Source organism: Rana temporaria, chromosome 8 (genome assembly GCF_905171775.1).
Source record: "Rana temporaria chromosome 8, aRanTem1.1, whole genome shotgun sequence".
Taxonomy (NCBI): Eukaryota; Metazoa; Chordata; class Amphibia; order Anura; family Ranidae; genus Rana; species Rana temporaria.
In genome coordinates, this window is record NC_053496.1 from 22317489 (window position 1) to 22337925 (window position 20437).

General features: G+C 41.4%; 1 protein-coding gene across 27 annotated transcripts in view; it reads left to right on the forward strand.

Moving 5' to 3' along the window:
* EBF3 (EBF transcription factor 3) overlaps window positions 1-20437 on the forward strand; it is a 201306-nt gene that overhangs the window by 128674 nt on the left and 52195 nt on the right. For 11 of the 27 annotated variants that reach the window (XM_040361375.1, XM_040361377.1, XM_040361373.1 and 8 more), the window contains exons 8-10: window positions 3276-3420; window positions 14426-14559; window positions 15114-15240. In XM_040361375.1, the coding sequence (XP_040217309.1) occupies window positions 3276-3420; window positions 14426-14559; window positions 15114-15240 (406 nt within the window). The remainder of the gene's footprint in view (window positions 1-3275; window positions 3421-14425; window positions 14560-15113; window positions 15241-20437) is intronic. The other 16 variants (XM_040361376.1, XM_040361374.1, XM_040361383.1 and 13 more) reach the window with 3 other exon arrangements.

The following is a 20437-nucleotide window of genomic DNA, read 5'->3' on the forward strand; positions in this document are numbered from 1 at the left end:
TTTTTTAACCTATGGGGCCCACACACGATCGGTTTGGACCGATGAAAACGGTCCATCAGACCGTTGTCCTCTGGTTAACCTATCGTGTGTACGAGGCCTATTAGTGAACACAACTTTCACACCATTTTTTTGGCATTCACGTAGACCTCCAAGACGGAAAAAAAGTATGGCAACACCGAAAGGAAGCAGTTGGTTTCATTGGAACGTTCACTGGACATGTGAACTTTTTATCTGATTGTTAAAATTGTTTTTTTTTTTTATATATATTTTGCAGTCATTACATTGTACTTATGTTTTACACAGCTGTTTACTAACTACTATTTGGCCATCAGCATCGGCCCTTGTCCTGGTGAAGCTTACACTCCAATGTTTCTTCAACAGTCACATGACAAACCTCTTATCAAAATCAGTCTATTTGGTAGCCCAGTTTTATCCTCCATTATGTTTTGACTCCAATCCACTTATATAATTTTGAATGGTGTATATCAGGGATCTCCAAATTACGGCCCTCCAGCTGTTGCGGAACTACACATCCCACGAGGCATTTGACATTTACAGACATGACTAGGTATGGTGGGAATTGTAGTTCCTGGACAACTGGGTGGCCGTAGTTTGGAGGCCCCTGGTGTATATAACTTATAGGGCATTTTTTGGCTTCAGTTATCCAAGCCTGAAAACCCAGTCCCAAAAAACATCATCTACTTAAGTTAACGACAAATGAAACCTTGCTGAAAGATTTAAATTCCATGCCTGGTCTGGTCGGCTCGGCTCTGAAGAGGGAGGATGACTGTCATGAAGTCAGTACTGGAGGTGTTATTTGTTAACAAGGTTTGCGATGTGTAAATGCGCGCTCTGCTCTGCGGCAGCTGGGGTATAAGAGCACCCTATCCATCATTTATTCTATGGCCTCACTCTGAACCTGGCCAGCAAGAATAGAACTCTTTCACTCTCATATAAAGAAGGAAATTCCATTGACATACCAAGGTCAATCACCATCCAAATGAACTTGAGAATGGATACTTTTTTCAGGGCCTGGAAACACTTTCACTATTCATTTTCCCATTCAAGATTTTCATATGCAAAAACATCATTACTGGTCGGTAAAAGAATTGACAGAAGTCTTGACAGTAATAGAAAGACTTCAGATTCATGTTCGGTAGCTAGAATGTTTTGATTCATGGCAGAATTTTCTTGTTCATTCATAAAGAAGCAATCTGAACATTCAGTGAACAGAGCAGATCCTTGATACCAACCATGTTATGTTGTTTTTGCATCGACCTGTATGCTTTAAGAAGGCCAAAAATGTACTGATTGTATTAAATATTTAGTAAACTATATTGATATATAATTTGAAAACGGTGGACCATGCACTCCAGAACAAAAGCTTTTCACATATTAATATTAGAGCTGGGCAATAATAGTTTTCAATCCATCTGAATCATGAGAGCTGGGGCCAAACTTTTTGAACCTTTGTTGTTGCCAACGGATGCAGATTTTTCCTAATTCCTTAAAAACGGCTACTTGCTCCTAGAATGAAGTGACTGACTACCGAACTGTACGTGTCCACCTCTGCTTAATATGATTTTGTGGTCCTGTTATATGACAGTCCATCAAAATGTGGCTACATATTACCGGTTCATTGAGCTTCTCTTTAGGCATTTTAGCTCACTAGGGTGATTCTAAATGACAAATGACATTTGTCCCAGCCAGATGACTTTCCAGTAGCTAAATGGTTTACTATGTTTAGTCAATTTCCCATTGCAGATTGCTTGGCTGAAGGCCCCATACACGGACAGTAAACTTAAAGCAATTTGTCCAATCACAATTCTATCGTTGATAAATAATAGTTCTGAATAAAGTTTAATTTTCATGCAAAGCAATGCTAGCCCAATCTAGTTATACAAAAATCTCTGCTACTTTGTTAGGGTGATGGTTTCCATACATGTGTATCAAAAAAGATCACATATGTTTTAAGTATTTGTGTTCGCTTGAATGCATCCTTATATCCTAAAGCATCAAATAGGACCTGCCACATGGATGTATTTCCCCAAAAAACAAACAGAAGACAAGGGACAAGTAACTTGTATTGCTTGCTGCCTCCTTGCAGCTGATTATTGACTTACAATGTCTTGTTCTACACTGTGTCTTGGTGTGGAGGTAGCCACCTTGGTAAAAGGCAGGGCTTTGCTTTCACATACCAGAGCTGGCCCTCCTGATAACTAGTGGGGAAAATTCAAGAAGTAGCAGGAAAATTGCAGAACTTACAGAACCTTAGAATGAATGAAGCAGGAGCAGGGAGATCCTGGAGTGCAGGTCCTCAGGTACAGCTTCCACTACAGTAAGGAGAACAGTGAGCAGCACAGTAGTGACATCACCAAATCATATGAGACTAGCAGTAACACGCATAGGGACTTATAAAATCTCACACTGAAGATATGCAGTTACGAGGCTCAAGGTACTGGAGTCCCTGGGCACAAGAAGGTACATTTTTAGGGTACACCCTAGGCACAAGAAACATTACTAGATGTTCCCTGTAAAATAGTAAATCTCCACTTTTTGGGTTCAGGTTTACTTTAAAGGATAAGTTCACCTTCTGAAAAAATAATAAATGCTAATTTTTTTGCAGGTAGAAAAACGTGCACTTATTAATTTTTGTTGCAGGAGCCTGTACAGAATTGCACCAGTGATCAGCAGAACGTTGATGCCATGCAGGTCTCCTGCAGACCTGTCAGTGTATCTCCATTCTGGTACCTTGTATGAGGAAGCCGATACAGGCTGACAGGAAGAATGAAGAACTACCACGGCGCTCACAGAGCTGTGGTAGTTCATTGAAAACTACAAGCCAACAGCCGCAAAGGCTGATGGACCTTGTAGTTTTCTATTCACAGAGCGCTGTGAATGAGTGGCAAGGCCTGGTGGGTGAAGCCCTGCATGGCCACCTTTTTTTTATTATTTTGACAGCTAGCGGAAGGAGAAGCACCCTCGCTAGCTGGCACAGTTGCGATCGGGGAGGTGCGGGGGCCGGTGCATTCATAACATGTTACAACATGTAACATGTTATGAATGCACCGGCCCCCGCACCTCCCCGGGGTGTAACACCTCGGGGTGTAACATACACCCCGAATATGGTGAACTTATCCTTTAAGAGAATCATAGAGTTCTGTGTAACCATGAAATATCTTGTTTAATATGTGGTTGATTGCTTAATGTGGCGATTTACTAAAAGTGCCTGACCCTTTCTAAGCGCAACATTTCTATTTCTTTTTCTTTTTCAGGTTGTTGTATCAACAACAGTCAATGTGGACGGCCATGTGTTGGCTGTCTCAGACAACATGTTTGTACACAACAATTCCAAACACGGAAGGCGGGCACGCCGCCTTGACCCCTCAGAAGGTACGGCTCCATCTTATCTGGAAAATGGTAGGCATACATTTACATGTCCTTTTTTTCCATTGCAATGTTTTTTTTTTTTTATACATCAAACTTTATTTTGACTACATGATTACATCTATTTTGTCACCTCAGTTCATTGATCAACAGACAGATGGGGATGTCATCATTTTTTAGCACACTGAAGATCCGACTTGAAAAGTGAAAAAAAAAAAAAGAAAAAATCTAACAGCCATTTTATTCTATTTACTTTCAGCTCAGATATTTTCCAACCCGTTTCTCATTTTTCTAAAATCATTCAATATTTTTTTTTATTCTTTTTGGCTTCAGCTTTTTTTGCAGCTTCATTTAATTTGATATTTCTTTTTTTTGCTGTGGTCACAGAGAAGAGGTACATTCTTAATAAATGGTTGAGAAACACATGACCAAATCACAAAGGAATTTACAATGAGGTCAACTTCCTGTCACTGGGCCCTTGTACTGCAGATGGAAGAGTGTTTGCTAGGAAAAATCTCCCAATTTTATTTTTTCTTATATCCTAAGTAATTGGCATAATTTTTTTTATTTTTTTACACATTTTTGGATGATGCTTTGGTTAATCTTTTTTTTATTATAAGTACATGGGCAGACTTTAAATCCAGTATTATGAAGGTTTCATCTTTTATTGTAAACCTACAGCATATGCAAAATTAATTATTGGCCGCAAACATCTTTTACAGTAAAAAAAAGGTACTATCTGTCGTATACATTTTCCAGCAAGCTGGAATATTTTATGTTTCAAGCCTGTAAAAATTAGAAGAATAGCGGTCAGCCAAGTCAAAGCGCAGACCATCTATTTAAAAGTAAAATCATCACCAGAATTATGTGCAATTTGTCTCTGGAAAATCGCACCATAATCACTGTTATGTGTAATATAATTTAGATATCAAAATAAGAGCGCAGTTTACAATCTGCTGTGCTGCGCAAAAATAAACTAATTTGTTTTTCAGCAATAATGACTAAGGCAAAAGCGAACAAAATATAATAATTAGAGGTTGCCCTGAGCACAAAAGTCATTATGGTCTATGACGTATTGTTTATCCCTTTCATATGTGCTGAAGGTAGGTGTATGTTTTGCCTAGCAACCAGCGCTAATGAGGTTCACAATTAAGAAGGTTGGATCCTCTCCCCTAGTCGTCTTCTTCCCTAGAGAGAGAGAACTGGCAACATTATAGGTTCAAGTAAAACAGCTCAAGCCCATGGTGCTAGGCATTGGGAGAGGTCCAAGCTCTGCCTCCCTCTAATGAGCTACTATAATCATAGCAAAACATAAGTATTTATTTTTGTAAACTGTGTGAAAAAAAAAATGATTATCTGACTCTAAGCAGAATTGTTTTTTTTTTATTTTTTTCTGAAAAATAAGGAACACTCAGTTTAACATTGCCACATGCACCTTATAGAAAGTAAAAATTGCTCTGTCCCAAGGGACGGCTGTGGATAATTTTGTTTTTCTCACCACTGCAAAAGATGAGATTATAGATAGGAAGCAGAACAATCATGGGCTCTTTTTGTGAATTTTACATCTATTTGGGTTGGTTCGATCTTACGTAGGTAAAAGCAAGGGCATGCCAACATGCTTGCATAGTTTTTACTTAGGCCTCGTACACACGACCGGTCGTGTGTACATTTTCGTCGAGGAAACTGTCGAGAAACTCGACGAGCCAAAAAGAGAGCATGTTCTCTATTTCCTTGACGGGAATGGAGAAACTTGGCTTGTCGAGTTTCTCGACGGCTTCACAAGGAACTCGACGAGCAAAACGATGTGTTTCGCCCGTCGAGTTCCTCGGTCGTGTGTACGAGGCCTTAGTAGTTTCCTGATAGTGATCTGTATATTAAAAAAACAATTGCAAGGCCTGACTATGTTCATATTCACTGCAGTTTTTTTTCTCAATCTGGGTATTTTTTTTGGGGGGGGGGGCGCTTTAAATTATTAATTTACTGCAAATTAAGGTCATCAAGAATTGTGACTTCTCAAAGGGGATAGAAAAAGAACCAAGAATGGACATAGACTTTCAATTGGAAGCCACTGGTAGACCCAAGATAAAAAAGAGAGCACTCAATTGAATAAAAATCCAAATTTAGTAAACATCATATAAAACATATTAAAATTGAATATTAAAATACATTTTTAAATTGTATGGTGTTGTCCCACCTAGGTAAAACACTTGAGAAACCCTGTAGGTAACCCCATAGATATGGTCAGGGCTTTTTATCAGGGGGAACTTGGTGGAACTCAGTTCCACCACCTCTGGCTCAGACCCTTGGGGCGGGGGGGCTGCTCACCACAATCACTTGTAAACACAGAAGTCCGGTTTCTGTGTTTACAAGTGTGCAGCTCTGCACTCTGTGTGTAACCCCCCTGAACTCTGCACTCTGCAATCCTGGTATTTAATGCCCCTTTAAGAACCTTCTACAGGTAGTGAAATTTGACCGACCACACCCACTATTTGTTGTGATTTGGAGGGTGTGTGTGAGTGGAGGGGGTTTTGGGGGGTCGTGGTGGAGTTCCAGCACCTATTGTTTGAGAGAAAAAAAAGCCCTGGATATGGTGGACTCTGAAGCTGGTATATGCAGAAGGTCTTGCGTATCAGGCCTTGATATGTAAGACCTTGTACCAGCTTCAGAGTCCATCATATCTATGGGCTTGTAGATGCAAGAAACTAAGCGGGTGGGACTTTAAATGAGGTGCAAGGCATAGGGCCAAGCGCTTCCATCCCCGATATTTTGAACAATAAGGAATAGGGTGGGACTTTAATTGAGGCATGCACCCCGGGAGAACATATCTATGGGCTTACCTACAGGGCTTTCACCTAGGTGGGACAACACCATACACTTTTAAAATGTATTTAAATATTCGATTTTAATATGTTTTAGATGATGTTTAATACTTTTGGATTTTTATTCAATTGGGTCTACCTCTTTTTCATCTTGGGTCTACCAATTTAAAGTCCATGTTCATTCTTGGTTCTTTTTCTTTGCTTATATTTGGATGTGGTGCCACATTCCGAGTCATGTCTCAACCACTTGTCCACTATATTCTCAGAAGGGGATTCTTTATTCTGTTTTTAATGTCAATAAATCAATTTGGACAACGGAAAACGTTTACCAAACCAGCACATACAGTAAAAGCGGAACACGTCTTTTACAATTTGTACAATATTTTTTTTTCTTCTTACAATTGTGTCCATGGCATTTTAGAGAGAGTAGTTCCAAACAAAAATCTAAGTTGAAATCCCCATGCATGCGTAAATAAAAAGCTTTTTTTTTTTCAGCTAATGTTCTGTATATGTACCTGCATGCATCCCTTTCCTGCTAACACCTCATTATCCAATAATCTAATGTTCGCCAGCAGTACATATACACTCCAACCCAAATCATTTCCAAGTAGACTAATTCCCCCTGCTGCTTCAGTGGACAGCTGCCATGGAAAATCTCCCGTCTTCACAATAGCATGGCAAATTATTGCAGTAGTAAAAATGAAGAACATAAAAAAAAAAAAAGAGAGAGAGAGAGGCCCTTCGTTGGCATTGCAAAATAGGTTATTTTACAATATTGTATTTTTTTTTTTCTTGTCACTTTTTCCAGAAATGACTTACTAAACTGTATAAACCTTAAGCAACTTGTATCGTGGCAGCACCAGGCCTGCAGCACAGAAGTGATTTGCATGCCAAGTACTTGTAATGCAGTTAGTTTTATGCAATAACGACAACTGAATCCAGGCTGCAGGGTTTTAGTGAGTTAAAGAGAACAGATGGCCCTAGGAGAGGTAAAAGGTATAATCCTATCAGCTGGAGTATCTGCCAGCCATCTGGACATCCTAAGCACAATTACAAGACATTTTAGCAGGCAGAACAAAGGAGTCTTCATGAGGCAAGATTAGGCCTGTTTGAGTGTCTCAATATTGTGAATTCAGAAAAAGGTGACAAATTCTGTGATATTACTCTTGAGACCCACGAGATGATTAATCAAGACCTGCTATCGTGAAGATGTTTACTAATAAAATACTTGATCTGAATGAAATAATAATAAAAAAAAAAATCTATTAAATAAAATCTATTTATAATGCATTCTAGGATTTGTCATGCAGCAGAGGGTACGAATATCCCAGCTGGTTTTGTTTAAAATCAAAAGGGCACGGGGAGTTGATGGGCAGTAACCAACAGCAACCAGATGGCAACACTGGGCAGCCATATATAAGATAATTTTTTACATTGACTATAAGGCTAAAACAACCATCGCCTCAAAACTAGAATAAGCCACCAGATCTGAATGGAGATGTAAGGCAGAAGTTTTTTTTTTATCTTAATACATTCTATGCATTAAGATAAAAAGCCTTCTGTGTGCAGCAGACCCCCTAATACATACCTGAGGTCCCTCTCTGTCCAGCGGTGTCACAAGTGTCTCAGCCATCCAAAACTCTCCTTTCTGATTGGCTGAGATACAGCAACGGCACCATTGGCTCCCACTGCTGTCAATAGTCAGCTAGCCAATCAGGGGAGAGAGGGGGTGGGGCTCCATGTCTGAATGGACACAGGGAGCTGTGACAGGGAGCTGTGACTCAGCTCGAGTGGCCCCATATGCAAGTTGCTTGCTGTGGGGGCACTAAACAGGAGGGAGGGGCCAGTAGCACATAAGAGGGACACGAGAAGAGGAGGATCAAGGCTGCATTGCAATAGAGCAGGTAAGTATAACATATTTATTATTTTTATAGGCAAAATAAAGCCTCGTACACACAATCAGTCCATCCGATGAGAACGGTCTGATGGACCGTTGTCATCGGTTAACCGATGAAGCTGACTGATGGTCCGTCGCGCCTACACACCATCGGTTAAAAAAACGATCGTGTCAGAACGCGGTGACGTAAAACACAACGACGTGCTAAAAAAAAATAAGTTCAATGCTTCCAAGCATGCGTCGACTTGATTCTGAGCATGCGTGGATTTTTAACCGATGGTTGTGCCTACTAACAATTTTTTTTCTATCGGTTAGGTATCCATCGGTTAAATTTAAAACAAGATTGCTTTTTTTTAACCTATGGATAAATAACCTATGGGGCCCACACATGATCGGTTTGGTCCGATGAAAACGGTCCATCAGACCGTTGTCCTCTGGTTAACCTATCGTGTGTACGATCCCAGATAGCAAGCAATTGTGCTGTAAGTATGAAAATGACTTGCTAAGCTATTGCCAGACTTGCCCGGCTTCACAAGTTTGTTGCACAATTGCATTGCATGACTCCACATCAACTTTCTTTGCAAACATTCTGTAAGTCTGCTGCAAGTTCTGTTCAGTTCTGTTATGCAATAGTCCTCCCACCACAGGGGTTCACTGTCACTGACTTGTCATGCTGTAGACTTGCAGAGCTCTTGCTGTAGACTCACCACTGCAACTTTGCTCTTGCTAGAGACTTGCCACACACATTTGCTACAAATTGGAACATTTTCAACTAGAACTTGTGCTTCAAGTCAAGTCTAAAACTTGCCTGTGAAAATGTGCAGCAAGTTAACAGACTTACAATTCAACACTGCCACAAACGTGTGGCAAGTTATCCTTGCTATCTGGGATGGGGCCAGCGCACAAGTAGTCATTTAGGGAAGCAACCCTTCATTTCCAACGAATCAGATGGAAAGGAAGAAGGGATTTTTACGGTGCTTGCAAATGATAATGAGAACCATATATTTAGAAAAAAGTTATTACATTTTAATGAGAATAAAGTTCAAAACGTAGCAAAAACAGTTAATTCACTAATAACAGCAGTTCAAGTAAAAGACGGTCACATAGGCAGATACTTAGCTAAAACAGTTGTTTCAAAATTTGTATATTATCCTGACATGTTTCGCCTGGTAGCTTCATCAGGGGATATACGAATTAATCATGGATTTTACAACACTATACAAGAATAAAACTTGTAAGTGTCAAGATAACCACATCTCAACAAAATATATCATTGTTGTAATAAGGGGCGTGCATCAATAACGCCAAGTTATCCCCAATGAGAGGGGAGCTTACCGAGTCAGAAATTTCCAAAGATGACCACCTTAAATTAGGGGTGAACCGATTCCCGAGAGGAAGTGGGTCCTGAGTGGCCACAGAGGGCACACAAAGGCCTGGCTTCATTATAAACATTTCAGGGTCTTGCACGACCCAAGTAGACCACAAGTGTAGGCAAACTCACCCTAATAAAACACCTTGTGCATCCTTCAAATGCTGGAAACTTTATTGATGCTTTCAAAGACGATAGTTTAATTTTTTGCTGTGCGGGAAAATATTTGTAATGTGACATTACTGTATAGCCTGGGCAATAGGAGATTATGGGGCCCCCGGGCAATAGGAGAATATGGGCCCTCAGGCAATAGATTATGGGGCCACACAGTATACACACACACACACATACAGTATACATACACAGTATACACACACAGACACACATACAGTATACATACACAGTATAGACACACAGACACACAATATACACACACAGTACACATACGCACACTTAAAAAGGTACTTGAGAGGCGGGGCAGTTATAATCTTGGGATTTTAAAAAAAAACACAGATTTTTACATACTGTCCCTGGTTTTACTGAGGCTGGCAACTCTGATGGGTCCCTCTAGTGGCATGGGGCCCTCGGGCAGTGCCCGAGAGCCTGAATGGTCAGTCCGCCCCTGGCCTGACCAATTATTGAAAGTTTGAAACAGTTTGAAACAGTTTTTCTTTGCCAGTAATCATCCCCACAGCATTATCTTCTAATTGGTTGCTATGGGTTAATGCAGCTTACTGCTCATTATTTAAGTCACACATTCTTTTCACTACTATGGAAGCATATACAACAATGCGAATAAAATATTACAGATCTACACGTTGAAGGTAATTAATGAGCATCAAACGAGCAGGCGACACCTACAGGATATCAAAGCTACTCCCTTCTTAATTAGCAAAAACACACCGGTAATGGTTAGGTGCTCCAGAATTTTAATGATCTCTTGGTGGCATTCCCTGAAAGGGTCTGTGATCAGCCAGCGCTGTAGTTATCCATGTGTGTGGGTTGCATATTTTTTTTCTTTTCCCAACGCCTAAAACACAGGCGAAGGGGAAATGTTTGCCTTTTGCTGCTGCTTACTGCCCACTCTTTATCATCTGTTTATTGTGCCCGTAGATCATTAAATCCCCTCACTCAGTCTGTGTAATTCATTTTGCTATGGTCCCCATTGAACACATGTTCCTTCTCTATATGTGCATTGAAATGTATGCAAATACGGGCAGAAGGAGGCTGGCATTAGGTCCACGCTCAGGCGGCTTCTGTGTTTCCCAGTCACAAGCTCTAGACATTCCTTGAAGATATGTGTTTTCACTGGGACCCAGCTGCTAGATAGCAGAAGCTCCTTGTGCTTGCCATAGATCCGAAGAGAGGGCTTTTTTTTTTTTTTTTCACCCCCTTTTTTCACTTCCAAAGTAAATTTGTTTACTGTAATTTTTTTTTTTTTGAGAATTATTTGCCATAATTGGCAGTGCTGATGAAGGTCATTCCCAGTGAGGAGACTTGTCAGTCTTTAGAGAGCTGATCCTTTTCAAATGCTCTCCATGCAATTAAGAAAAGCAAATGTCATTTGGAAGCCTCAGAAATGAAAATTTGTATGAACTTATTAGCATGAAGTCAACAAGCGCTAGTTAAGGGCAGGTTCTCAGTGTGTGCTCTGCTCCTCTGCTGCAGCAGGGGTATGCACGTGGAATGAGCAAATAGAACCTCCATTGGTCCAGCGTCAAAGCAAACAAAGGAAGGGGGCTTGTAGGGAAAAGGGGGGGGGGGTCTAAACAATAATGGCTAATGGTGATTAGCCACAGCTACAGAAGGAGCACCTTCCTGCCAGAGCTCTCTCTGTACATGTATGATTGAATCACACTAGGGATAACCTTGAGGATAATATATTATAACAGTGGTCAGTAACCTATAGCAACCAGTCATTTCTCTTTGCAGCTTAGGCCAAGCATTGATTCTAAGGGGTTGATTTACTAGAAGCTAACAGACCATCTGCAAGTGCAATTGCTCCAGAGCTTAGTAAATACGGTAAGGCTTCATTTCCATGGACGTTTTTACAGCCACTTTTCTGAGTGTTTTTTGCAGCTTAAAAACGGCTCTCCATGTTAGTCTATGGCCTCATGCCCACCATGACGTTTTTGAGCTGTAGATGGCTGAGCCGTTTTTAAGCTGCAAAAAAAAAAAACAGGACCAGTGCGTTCTGAAGCTCCAGCGTTAGAGCTGTAAAAAACGCCAGACATTAAAAAATGCTCAAAAACGCTCAAAAACGCAAAAAAAACGCTCCAGCTCAAAAAAAAAAAAAAAAAAACATGGACAGGCGTTTTTAAGCTGTAAAAAAAGGCTAAAAAAAGTGGCTGTAAAAACGTCCATGGAAATGAAGCCTAAAGGTTCACTTTGCAAAGAGCACCCAATCACGTGCTTGCACATGATTGGATGATGGAAGTCAGCAGAACTTCTGCTCATTTACTAAGCTCTGGAGCAACTGCCTTTAGTAAATCAACCCTCATATACTTGAGTACAGGCATACCCCACTTTTAAGTACACAATGGGGTTTATTTACTAAGGCTGGAAATGGCAAAATCAGGCTCACTTCTGCATTGAAACCAATGAGCTTCCAGGTTTTATTACCAAGGCTTAATTGAACAAGCTGGGGTTAGAACCTCATTGGTTTCTATGCAGAAGTGAACCTGATTTTGCGCTTTCCAGCTTTAGTAAATAAACCCCATTGTGTACCTAAAAGTGGGGTATGCCCCTGAACTCGTTCAATGTTATCTTATGTGTACATGTACACAGGTTCGTTTACTGTCGTTTTTAGGCAGTTGCGTTTATAGGCCTTCTTTTAAGGTAAAAATAATGAGTTCAGATGCCAACGTTTCGGATGCTAAACGCGGCTAAATCATTCAGGAGAGGTTGTAAAAACGTCCCGTATACATGGAGCCTTGGGCTTCACGTACACTGCTGCTGGTAAACGGACGTTTAGGAGCAGTTGGGCATTTTTTTAGCTGCCCCTGAACTCTCCTCTATGTTATCTTATCAGTACATGGATACAGGGGCTTCATCAACGCGCGAGCCAAGTGATCCACCGCTAAGGCCTCGTACACACGACCGAGAAACTCGACGGACGAAACAGATCGTTTTGCTCGTCGAGTTTCTTGTGAAGCCGTCGAGAAACTCGACAAGCCAAGTTTCTCCATTCCCGTCAAGGAAATAGAGAACATGCTCTCTTTTTGGCTCGTCGAGTTTCTCGGCAGTTTCCTCAACAAAAATGTACACACGACCGGTTTCCTCGGCAAACAAATATCTCCCAGCAAGTTTCTTGCTGGTTTTTGCCGAGAAACTTGGTCGTGTGTACGAGGCCTACGAGTCTTGCTCTTTGGTTCTCTTTCAAGGTATTTTCGTGTGGCGCTCAGGGGGACTCAGTGGTTCTCACTAGTCGTTTCCAGGCAGTTGAGTTTAGACAGAGGGGACAATCTGCAAAGTGTGGTAACTCAAAAACAACCAATTGGAAATCATTTTTTTGTTGCTTTGATGGTTCTGAGCAGACGAAAAGTGAAGTATGATTGGTTGATGTGGGTTTCAGCATATCTGTACTCTTTGCAGTTCCTGATTAACAAGCTTGAAAGAGTTTTTCCAGTTAAAATAAGTGGAATTTAAATGAGGCGTGAAGCATTTTCACCATATTAGCTTTACCTATAGCCATAGTGCTAACAACTTAGCCTATTTCAAGCGTACACACACAGCATTCGTCCCCGGGCTAAAAAAAATGGATGTCGGCAAGCTTGGCGCCCACCAAAAGACACAACTATAGGAACGACAACAAAAAGAGCATTTAGATTGTCTTGAGGACAATCAATAATACAGTACTGTCAAAACCAACCCCTGCAGGTGAGATATAGAGCAGCAGAACTCACTGGTAATAGGCGAAAGTGTATATCTTAGGATCTGCTCCTTTGCATGAAAGTCAGCATACAAAAGACCATCAAAGCTGGTAAAAAAGGTCTGTCAACACCGTGTAAAAGAAAGGCTGATCAAAGTGGAGAACAAAGCAAGTCTCACAGAGACTGAGCAGCCTTCAGCCTGAGAAGAGTCACAGTTTTACTGGCTGCTGTGAGCCTGGAGTGACTGGAGCTTCGCCGCTACTGCTGCCTGCCTGCTCCTCCACCATTGTAATAACTCATGCAAATGTGAACACTCCAGAGACAAAAAGAGGTCAAGTAAATGGCCCAGGGATTCATGTCGACAAACAATATTAGATGTAAAATGTGTACCTTTGACAGAAGTATTAATATAGCGCTTTTGATTTTTTTTTTTTACCCTCTATGCATGAAAACTGAAAACTAGTAATTATAGAGTGGCAGAGGAAAATTAAGATTTGAACCAAAGGCAAAGATCGCTGATGGGAGGGAAAAAAAAAGGACGGGGACAAGGGTTTTTTTTTTTTTAGAGAATCGCCAACCCAATTAGCCGCTTATAAAGAATCAAGAATCCGAACATTTGCTCTTCCATTTTCACTCAACAAGGCCGTGATTGACTGTGCTTAGATCCGTACAGTAAGGCAGATAAATCGCCATGCCACATGCACGCAGCGCTTAATCATTTGTAATAGCCATATTTGCTTTGACACGTAATTTGCCGTACTAAGCCATTTTTCTTGTTTCGCTAGCAATCTACTTGGCCTTTGCTTTATAAAACATGTAACAGTTTTCTTTAAATACATTTCCATGCTGATGTATGAGCGCTGTTTTATTTATTTTATGTAGACAGAGTTCAGCGGAAACCCAAAAAAACATATAAAAAAAAATCATGCGTTTTCTTTTTCAAGTTTTTTTTTTTTTTCACCTATGATTTGTCATTTGGCATTGAGATTTAGTGTAGGAAATAGAAGAGGGGAGGAAATAGTCTAAAAACTAAAATTCCTCTTTGTTCTTTCTTTTTTTCTCGGTTCCCTCTTTGCACAAGTAGCTACACCATGCATAAAAGCGATCAGTCCCAGCGAAGGTTGGACCACGGGAGGAGCCACGGTCATCATTATAGGAGATAACTTCTTTGATGGGTTACAAGTGGTATTTGGAACCATGTTGGTATGGAGCGAGGTAAGCATTGAGAATCAGCTGGCTTTTGAACTGTATGTAGCGTGTTCTTACTGATTCCCAACAAGCTGTCGATACTCAATTGACAAGCTGTATCAGGAGGATTTATTTCAAACTCCTTTTTTTTTTAATCTGTGAATTTGCAAGTGGCTGTAGGGTTGGACAGTTGGAAAACACAGCCAAGGAACGTCTGGGCCCCCTAGTGGAATGTTGCAATAGGCCTTTAAGCACAATTTGACCAATTAGTGCTTTTTCGTAAAAAAAAAAAGTAACTACAGCAGGCATTTTGCGGCCATATGGAGACAATTTTCATATAAATTAAGCCCTGTGGCCTTTCCTGAGAACCAAATTCAGGGATCACTTAAAGACATTTTCCCCCAAGAAACCTTTACTAAAGTTTTGACAGCATTATGCTGATGTATTTGTGCTGGTGGTGCCCATTATATTAGATATATATTGGTATATAAACTGTATGCTGCCTTGTATGGAAAAGAATGACCTAGGTTACTGTTAACGATTTAGGTTTTAATTTTATTTTCGTTGTGTAATATTTCCAGCTGATAACCCCACACGCCATCAGAGTTCAAACCCCACCAAGACACATTCCTGGAGTGGTCGAAGTGACACTTTCGTACAAATCAAAACAGTTCTGTAAAGGAGCTCCTGGCCGATTTGTTTACACCGGTAAGTTTGCATTCAACTTTTATTAGATCAGTGCAATTTTTGACAAATATATCTATCTATTCTCAAAGGACCAGTAAATCTGAAATACAAGTTAGTTTAGAGCAGGGGTCTCCAAACTTTCTAAACAAAGGGCCAGTTTATTGTCCTTCAGACTTTAGGGGGGGCAGGACTGTGACCAACAGGAGAGGAAATTTTTCTGGCATCAGTGAGAGCAAACATCGCCCCATTTGGTATCAGAGGGAGGAATAGTGCCCTATGGTTGGTATCATTGGGAGGAAAAGTGCCCCGTTGTTAATGTTAGTGGGGGAAATGGTGCCCCAATTGGCAGAATTGTGTCTTGTATTAGTGGGAAGAAAAGTGCTCCAAGGACCGGGTTCAGGCAAGCAAAGGGCCGCATCTGGCCCCCAGGCCGCAGTTTGGAGACCACTGGTTTAGAGCAGTGGTTCTCAACCCTAGTCCTCAGGACCCACTAACTTTTAAGTATTACCTTGGGGAGATGCAGACTAGAATACTGCAATCACCATAGGCGTGTACACAGGGTGTGCCAGGTGTGCCTGGGCACACCCTAATCGCCCAGTGCTGCGCAGATTGCCCCTTCTGCTTTGCTGCAGAGCAAGGGACTGGGGAATCTCTGTCCTCAGTCCCTTTCTTTTTCTCTACAGTGAGACATCAGAGGTCAATTTAGACTCTTGATATTTCACCAAAGCCCCCCAATGGGGCTCGGAAAAAATCCACGCTTGCTCAGAATCAAGTCGACGCATTGCTTGGAAGCATTGAACTTTTTTTCAGCACGTCGTTGTGTTTTACGTCACCGGGTTCTGACACGATCGGTTATTTAACCTATGGTGTGTACGCGCGACGGACCATCAGTCAGCTTCATCGGTTAACCTAAGACAACGGTCCTTCAGACCGTTGTCCTCTGGTTAACCTATCGTGTGTACGAGGCCTTATTGTTCAATGTGATAACACCAAAGACACCAACACAAGGTCACGTAGACGCGTTTCACACACACATCTTGTGCTTTAATCGTGATTTAAAGTCCCACCCATTCTTCTATTTGCATCATTCGTGACGTACCGCCACATTGGTAGCAATTGCATTAAAAAAACACAAGATGTGTGTGTGAAATGCTTCTACGTGTTGGTGTCTTTGGTGTTTTCACTTTGAACAATAAAAGGCAATTGGAATTCCTGGATGTGCAGCCATTTCTTTTCTTACAAGTTGTCCTTTAGGTTTACTGGTCCTTTATGATCATCATGGAAAGGGTACTGATGTTCTGTTGCCAACAAAAATATTCAGCCTTTTAGTGGTTATACTAATGAAAGCCAATGAAGATGTTTGCTTGTTTTTTACTGTACACTATTGCGTTCTTGATCTTAAAAAAAAAAATGTCTTCACTCTTCCACCTTGATATGGAAGCATCATATGGCACATTCAATTGGACTGATTATTCAATGGTTTTAAAGTGAAAGGAAGTGGCATTTGCATGTAGTAATATGTGTTCATGTAAGGGCTGTGACCTGTAAATTTCAGAACGATGTGTAAAGGGGAGGGATGTTGTTTTGTGGGCATCTGGTTCCTATCAGAGTATATTGTGTTCCAGGCTTCAGTAACATTTAACCTTCTCGGTATGAGTTGCAGCATAGGGCAACAAGGCCTCTAGATAATGAAACAAGAGAGCAGTGTGATAACCAGGCGCTTTATAACATACTTAAATCTGAAGTGCTGGGTAAATAGAGGCTGAAATAAGGTCCTCTTTTTTTTTATTTTTTAGAGCTGCTTACAGTAACCAATACTGACGGTGCAGTTTTCTCATTATGCTAAAGGGAGGACAATCCCAGGCTATCCGCTCTGCATTGCCTGCTCCTTTTCAACAATTATAAAGATACAATTACCTTGGGAGAATGTGGCAGTTCAGTTGATTAGCACGGTGAATTAAAAGAGTGAGTCACAAATGACATGTCCAGCTATTTTCCACCGGTCTTTTGTATTCCCAGCGCACCTCACCCTGTTGTAAGAAGGTCAAAAATTAGAGAGAGAGATAACAGTTTTCAAGCAGCTTGCACTTAAGGAAAGAATTAACAATCATTGTGTATGTAATTGCCAGTTAATGGTATATTGCCTTCTTTTTACACAGTGCACAGCCAGCAATATACTGGCACTAAGTTGCATTTTATCAATCTGTCATTTTTTTTTTTACAGTACTTAACAGAATGGGGTGTATTTTATTCTTGGAGGAGGAGAATTGTCTTACTGTAAATCCGTGTAATAAAATTTACAAATGCGCACCATTTTTTAATTATTATTATTATTATTATTATTATTATTATTATAAATAATAAAAATAATAATAATGATTTTATAATAATATTATATCATTATTGTATTTAGATGCTCTTTAGCAAAACAAATATTAGTGTAACCCATGGCAACCTATTACATTTCAGTTTCAAATAATAATTTAAAGCGCTGTACAGAAAGCATCGGCTTCCTCTAGCGCTGGTTTCACTGGTGGGACGGAGCAGCTGCCTGGGACTGAGTTAGTTACATGCTGCAGCCTGCAGAGCTTGCAGACATAGAGGGAAACCAGTGTCCGGGCGCCCCTAAGCAGCATTGGGCCCTAGCCGGCTGCCTAGTTTGCTTAGTGGTAGCACCGGCCCTGTTGCTGATAATGTAAAACAACGCAGCCAAAAAATAACAGCATTTCTAAGGCCTCGTACACACGACTGAGGAACTCGACGGGCGAAACACATCGTTTTCCTCATCGAGTTCCTTGTTAGGCTGTCGAGAAACTCGACAAGCCAATTTTCTCCATTCCCGTCAAGTAAATAGAGAACATGCTCTCTTTTTGGCTCGTCGAGTTTCTCAACAGTTTCCTCGACGAAAATGTACACACGACCGTTTTCCTCGGCAAAAAAATATCTCCCAGCAAGTTTCTTGCTGGTTTTTGCAGAGAAATTTGGTCGTGTGTACGAGGCCTTACTGTTTTTGCTGGCTTGTGCTGGAACGGACTCTTGAAGTTTTTATTAGGCCTACTGTGCCAGCTCTCATCTGGAACTGATAACAATTAAAGTAGCCGTGTTGCCTATAGAGACCAGTTATCAGCTTTTTTCCACTATACTGCACTGGAAGATGGCAGCTGGAGTCTGGTTGCTATGGGCAATATGAGGCCTAGCTAGAGTTGCTGCCTCCTACTATAAGTAATATGAAGGATAGTGATTTCAGAGGCAGGCTATGATGCCGAGGGTGACCCGAGTTTCTCCTCACCACATCTGTCATTATATATGATGCCGAGGGTGACCCGAGTTTCTCCTCACCACATTTGCCATTATATATGATGCCGAGGGTGACCCGAGTTTCTCCTCACCACATCTGCCATTATATATGATGCCGAGGATGACCCGAGTTTCTCCTCACCACATTTGCCATTATATATGATGCCGAGGATGACCCGAGTTTCTCCTCACCACATCTGCCATTATATATGATGCCGAGGATGACCCAAGTTTCTCCTCACTACATCTGCCATTATATATGATGCCGAGGATGACCCGAGTTTCTCCTCACAACATCTGCCATTATATATGATGCCGAGGATGACCCGAGTTTCTCCTCACCACATCTGCCATTATATATGATGCAGAGGATGACCCAAGTTTCTCCTCACTACATCTGCCATTATATATGATGCAGAGGATGACCCGAGTTTCTCCTCACCACATCTGCCATTATATATGATGCCGAGGATGACCCGAGTTTCTCCTCACCACATCTGCCATTATATATGATGCCAGGGATGACCCGAGTTTCTCCTCACCACATCTGCCATTATATATGATGCCAAGGATGACCCGAGTTTCTCCTCACCACATCTGCCATTATATATGATGCCGAGGATGACCCGAGTTTCTCCTCACCACATCTGCCATTATATATGATGCTGAGGATGACCCGAGTTTCTCCTCACCACATCTGTCATTATATAACCCCACTTGAAAGGGTAGAATTCTCCAGGCAGCTGTCAGCCCCAGTGGTCGATCTTCCCTCCTAATCCAATTATATCTGTAGTCTCTTTTCTGTGATAATAATAGAGTCCTCAAAGGACAGCTTCCTAGGAGCAGCAAGCCAGATTAACACGCCTAAATCTGTAATTGTCTGATCTATTGTTGGGATCCCCAATCCGATTATCACCTGCTCTAAAAATTAGACTTGGTCTAACCATCGTCCTACAGCAGTGATTTCCAGGCTTGCAGTTGATTCATTGATCTTACAGCATTTAATACAAATGATTCTTTCCTTAAACCTAAAAGATTTTTTTTTCTTGTTGACACAATTGTACATTTGTAAATAATGAGATCTTTGTAGATGATTCCATCTAGAGCAGTGGTCTCCAAACTGCGGCCCAGGGGCCAGATATGGCCCTCTGCTTGCCTTTATCTGGCCCTTGGGGAACTATTTCACTGACACCAAAGAATGAGCACTGTTCCACCTACTGACACCACCAATGAGGCACTTTTCTTCTTATTGATATATCAACAATGGGGCACTATTCCTTCCATCAAAACAAATGATGGGGCACTGATGACGGGGTATTTTCTACTCCCACTTGCCACCGTCTGTCCACCCTAAAGCCTGAAGGACAGTAAATTGGCCATTTACCTAGAAAGTTTGGAGACCCATAATCTAGAGCAGGGGTGTCAAACTCAATGGGCAAAAGACACACAGGGCTCCTGTGTAATTTGCACCGAAGCCGCTGCAGAGATGTGTGAACCGGCTCCATAGAGAGCCAGTCACAATCTCCTGCTATGTGAATTGAATGCAGGGAAACCCAGCCTTAAAGTGGAAATAAAGCCTAATTATAACTACAGTGGATCCTTGAATTACGAGTATAACCCATTCCAGGAGAAGCTCGTAATCCAAAGTACTCGCATATCAAAGCGAGTTTCCCCATTGAAGTCAATGGAAACAACAATTATTTGTTTCGCATTGACTTCAATGGCATTCAATACCGCATGCGGCCAGAGGCGGGGTGGGCACCGGAGAGCCTCGGAAACGGCTGGAAAGGCCCGGGGACAGTTCGGCTGACCTCGGAAAAAGTTGGAAAGACCCCGTTCCCGAGCCTTTTCGAGGTTTCGAGCGGTCCTCAGGTCTTTCTGTGCATTTCCGAATGGCGCAGATCAGCTGTGATCGGCGCGG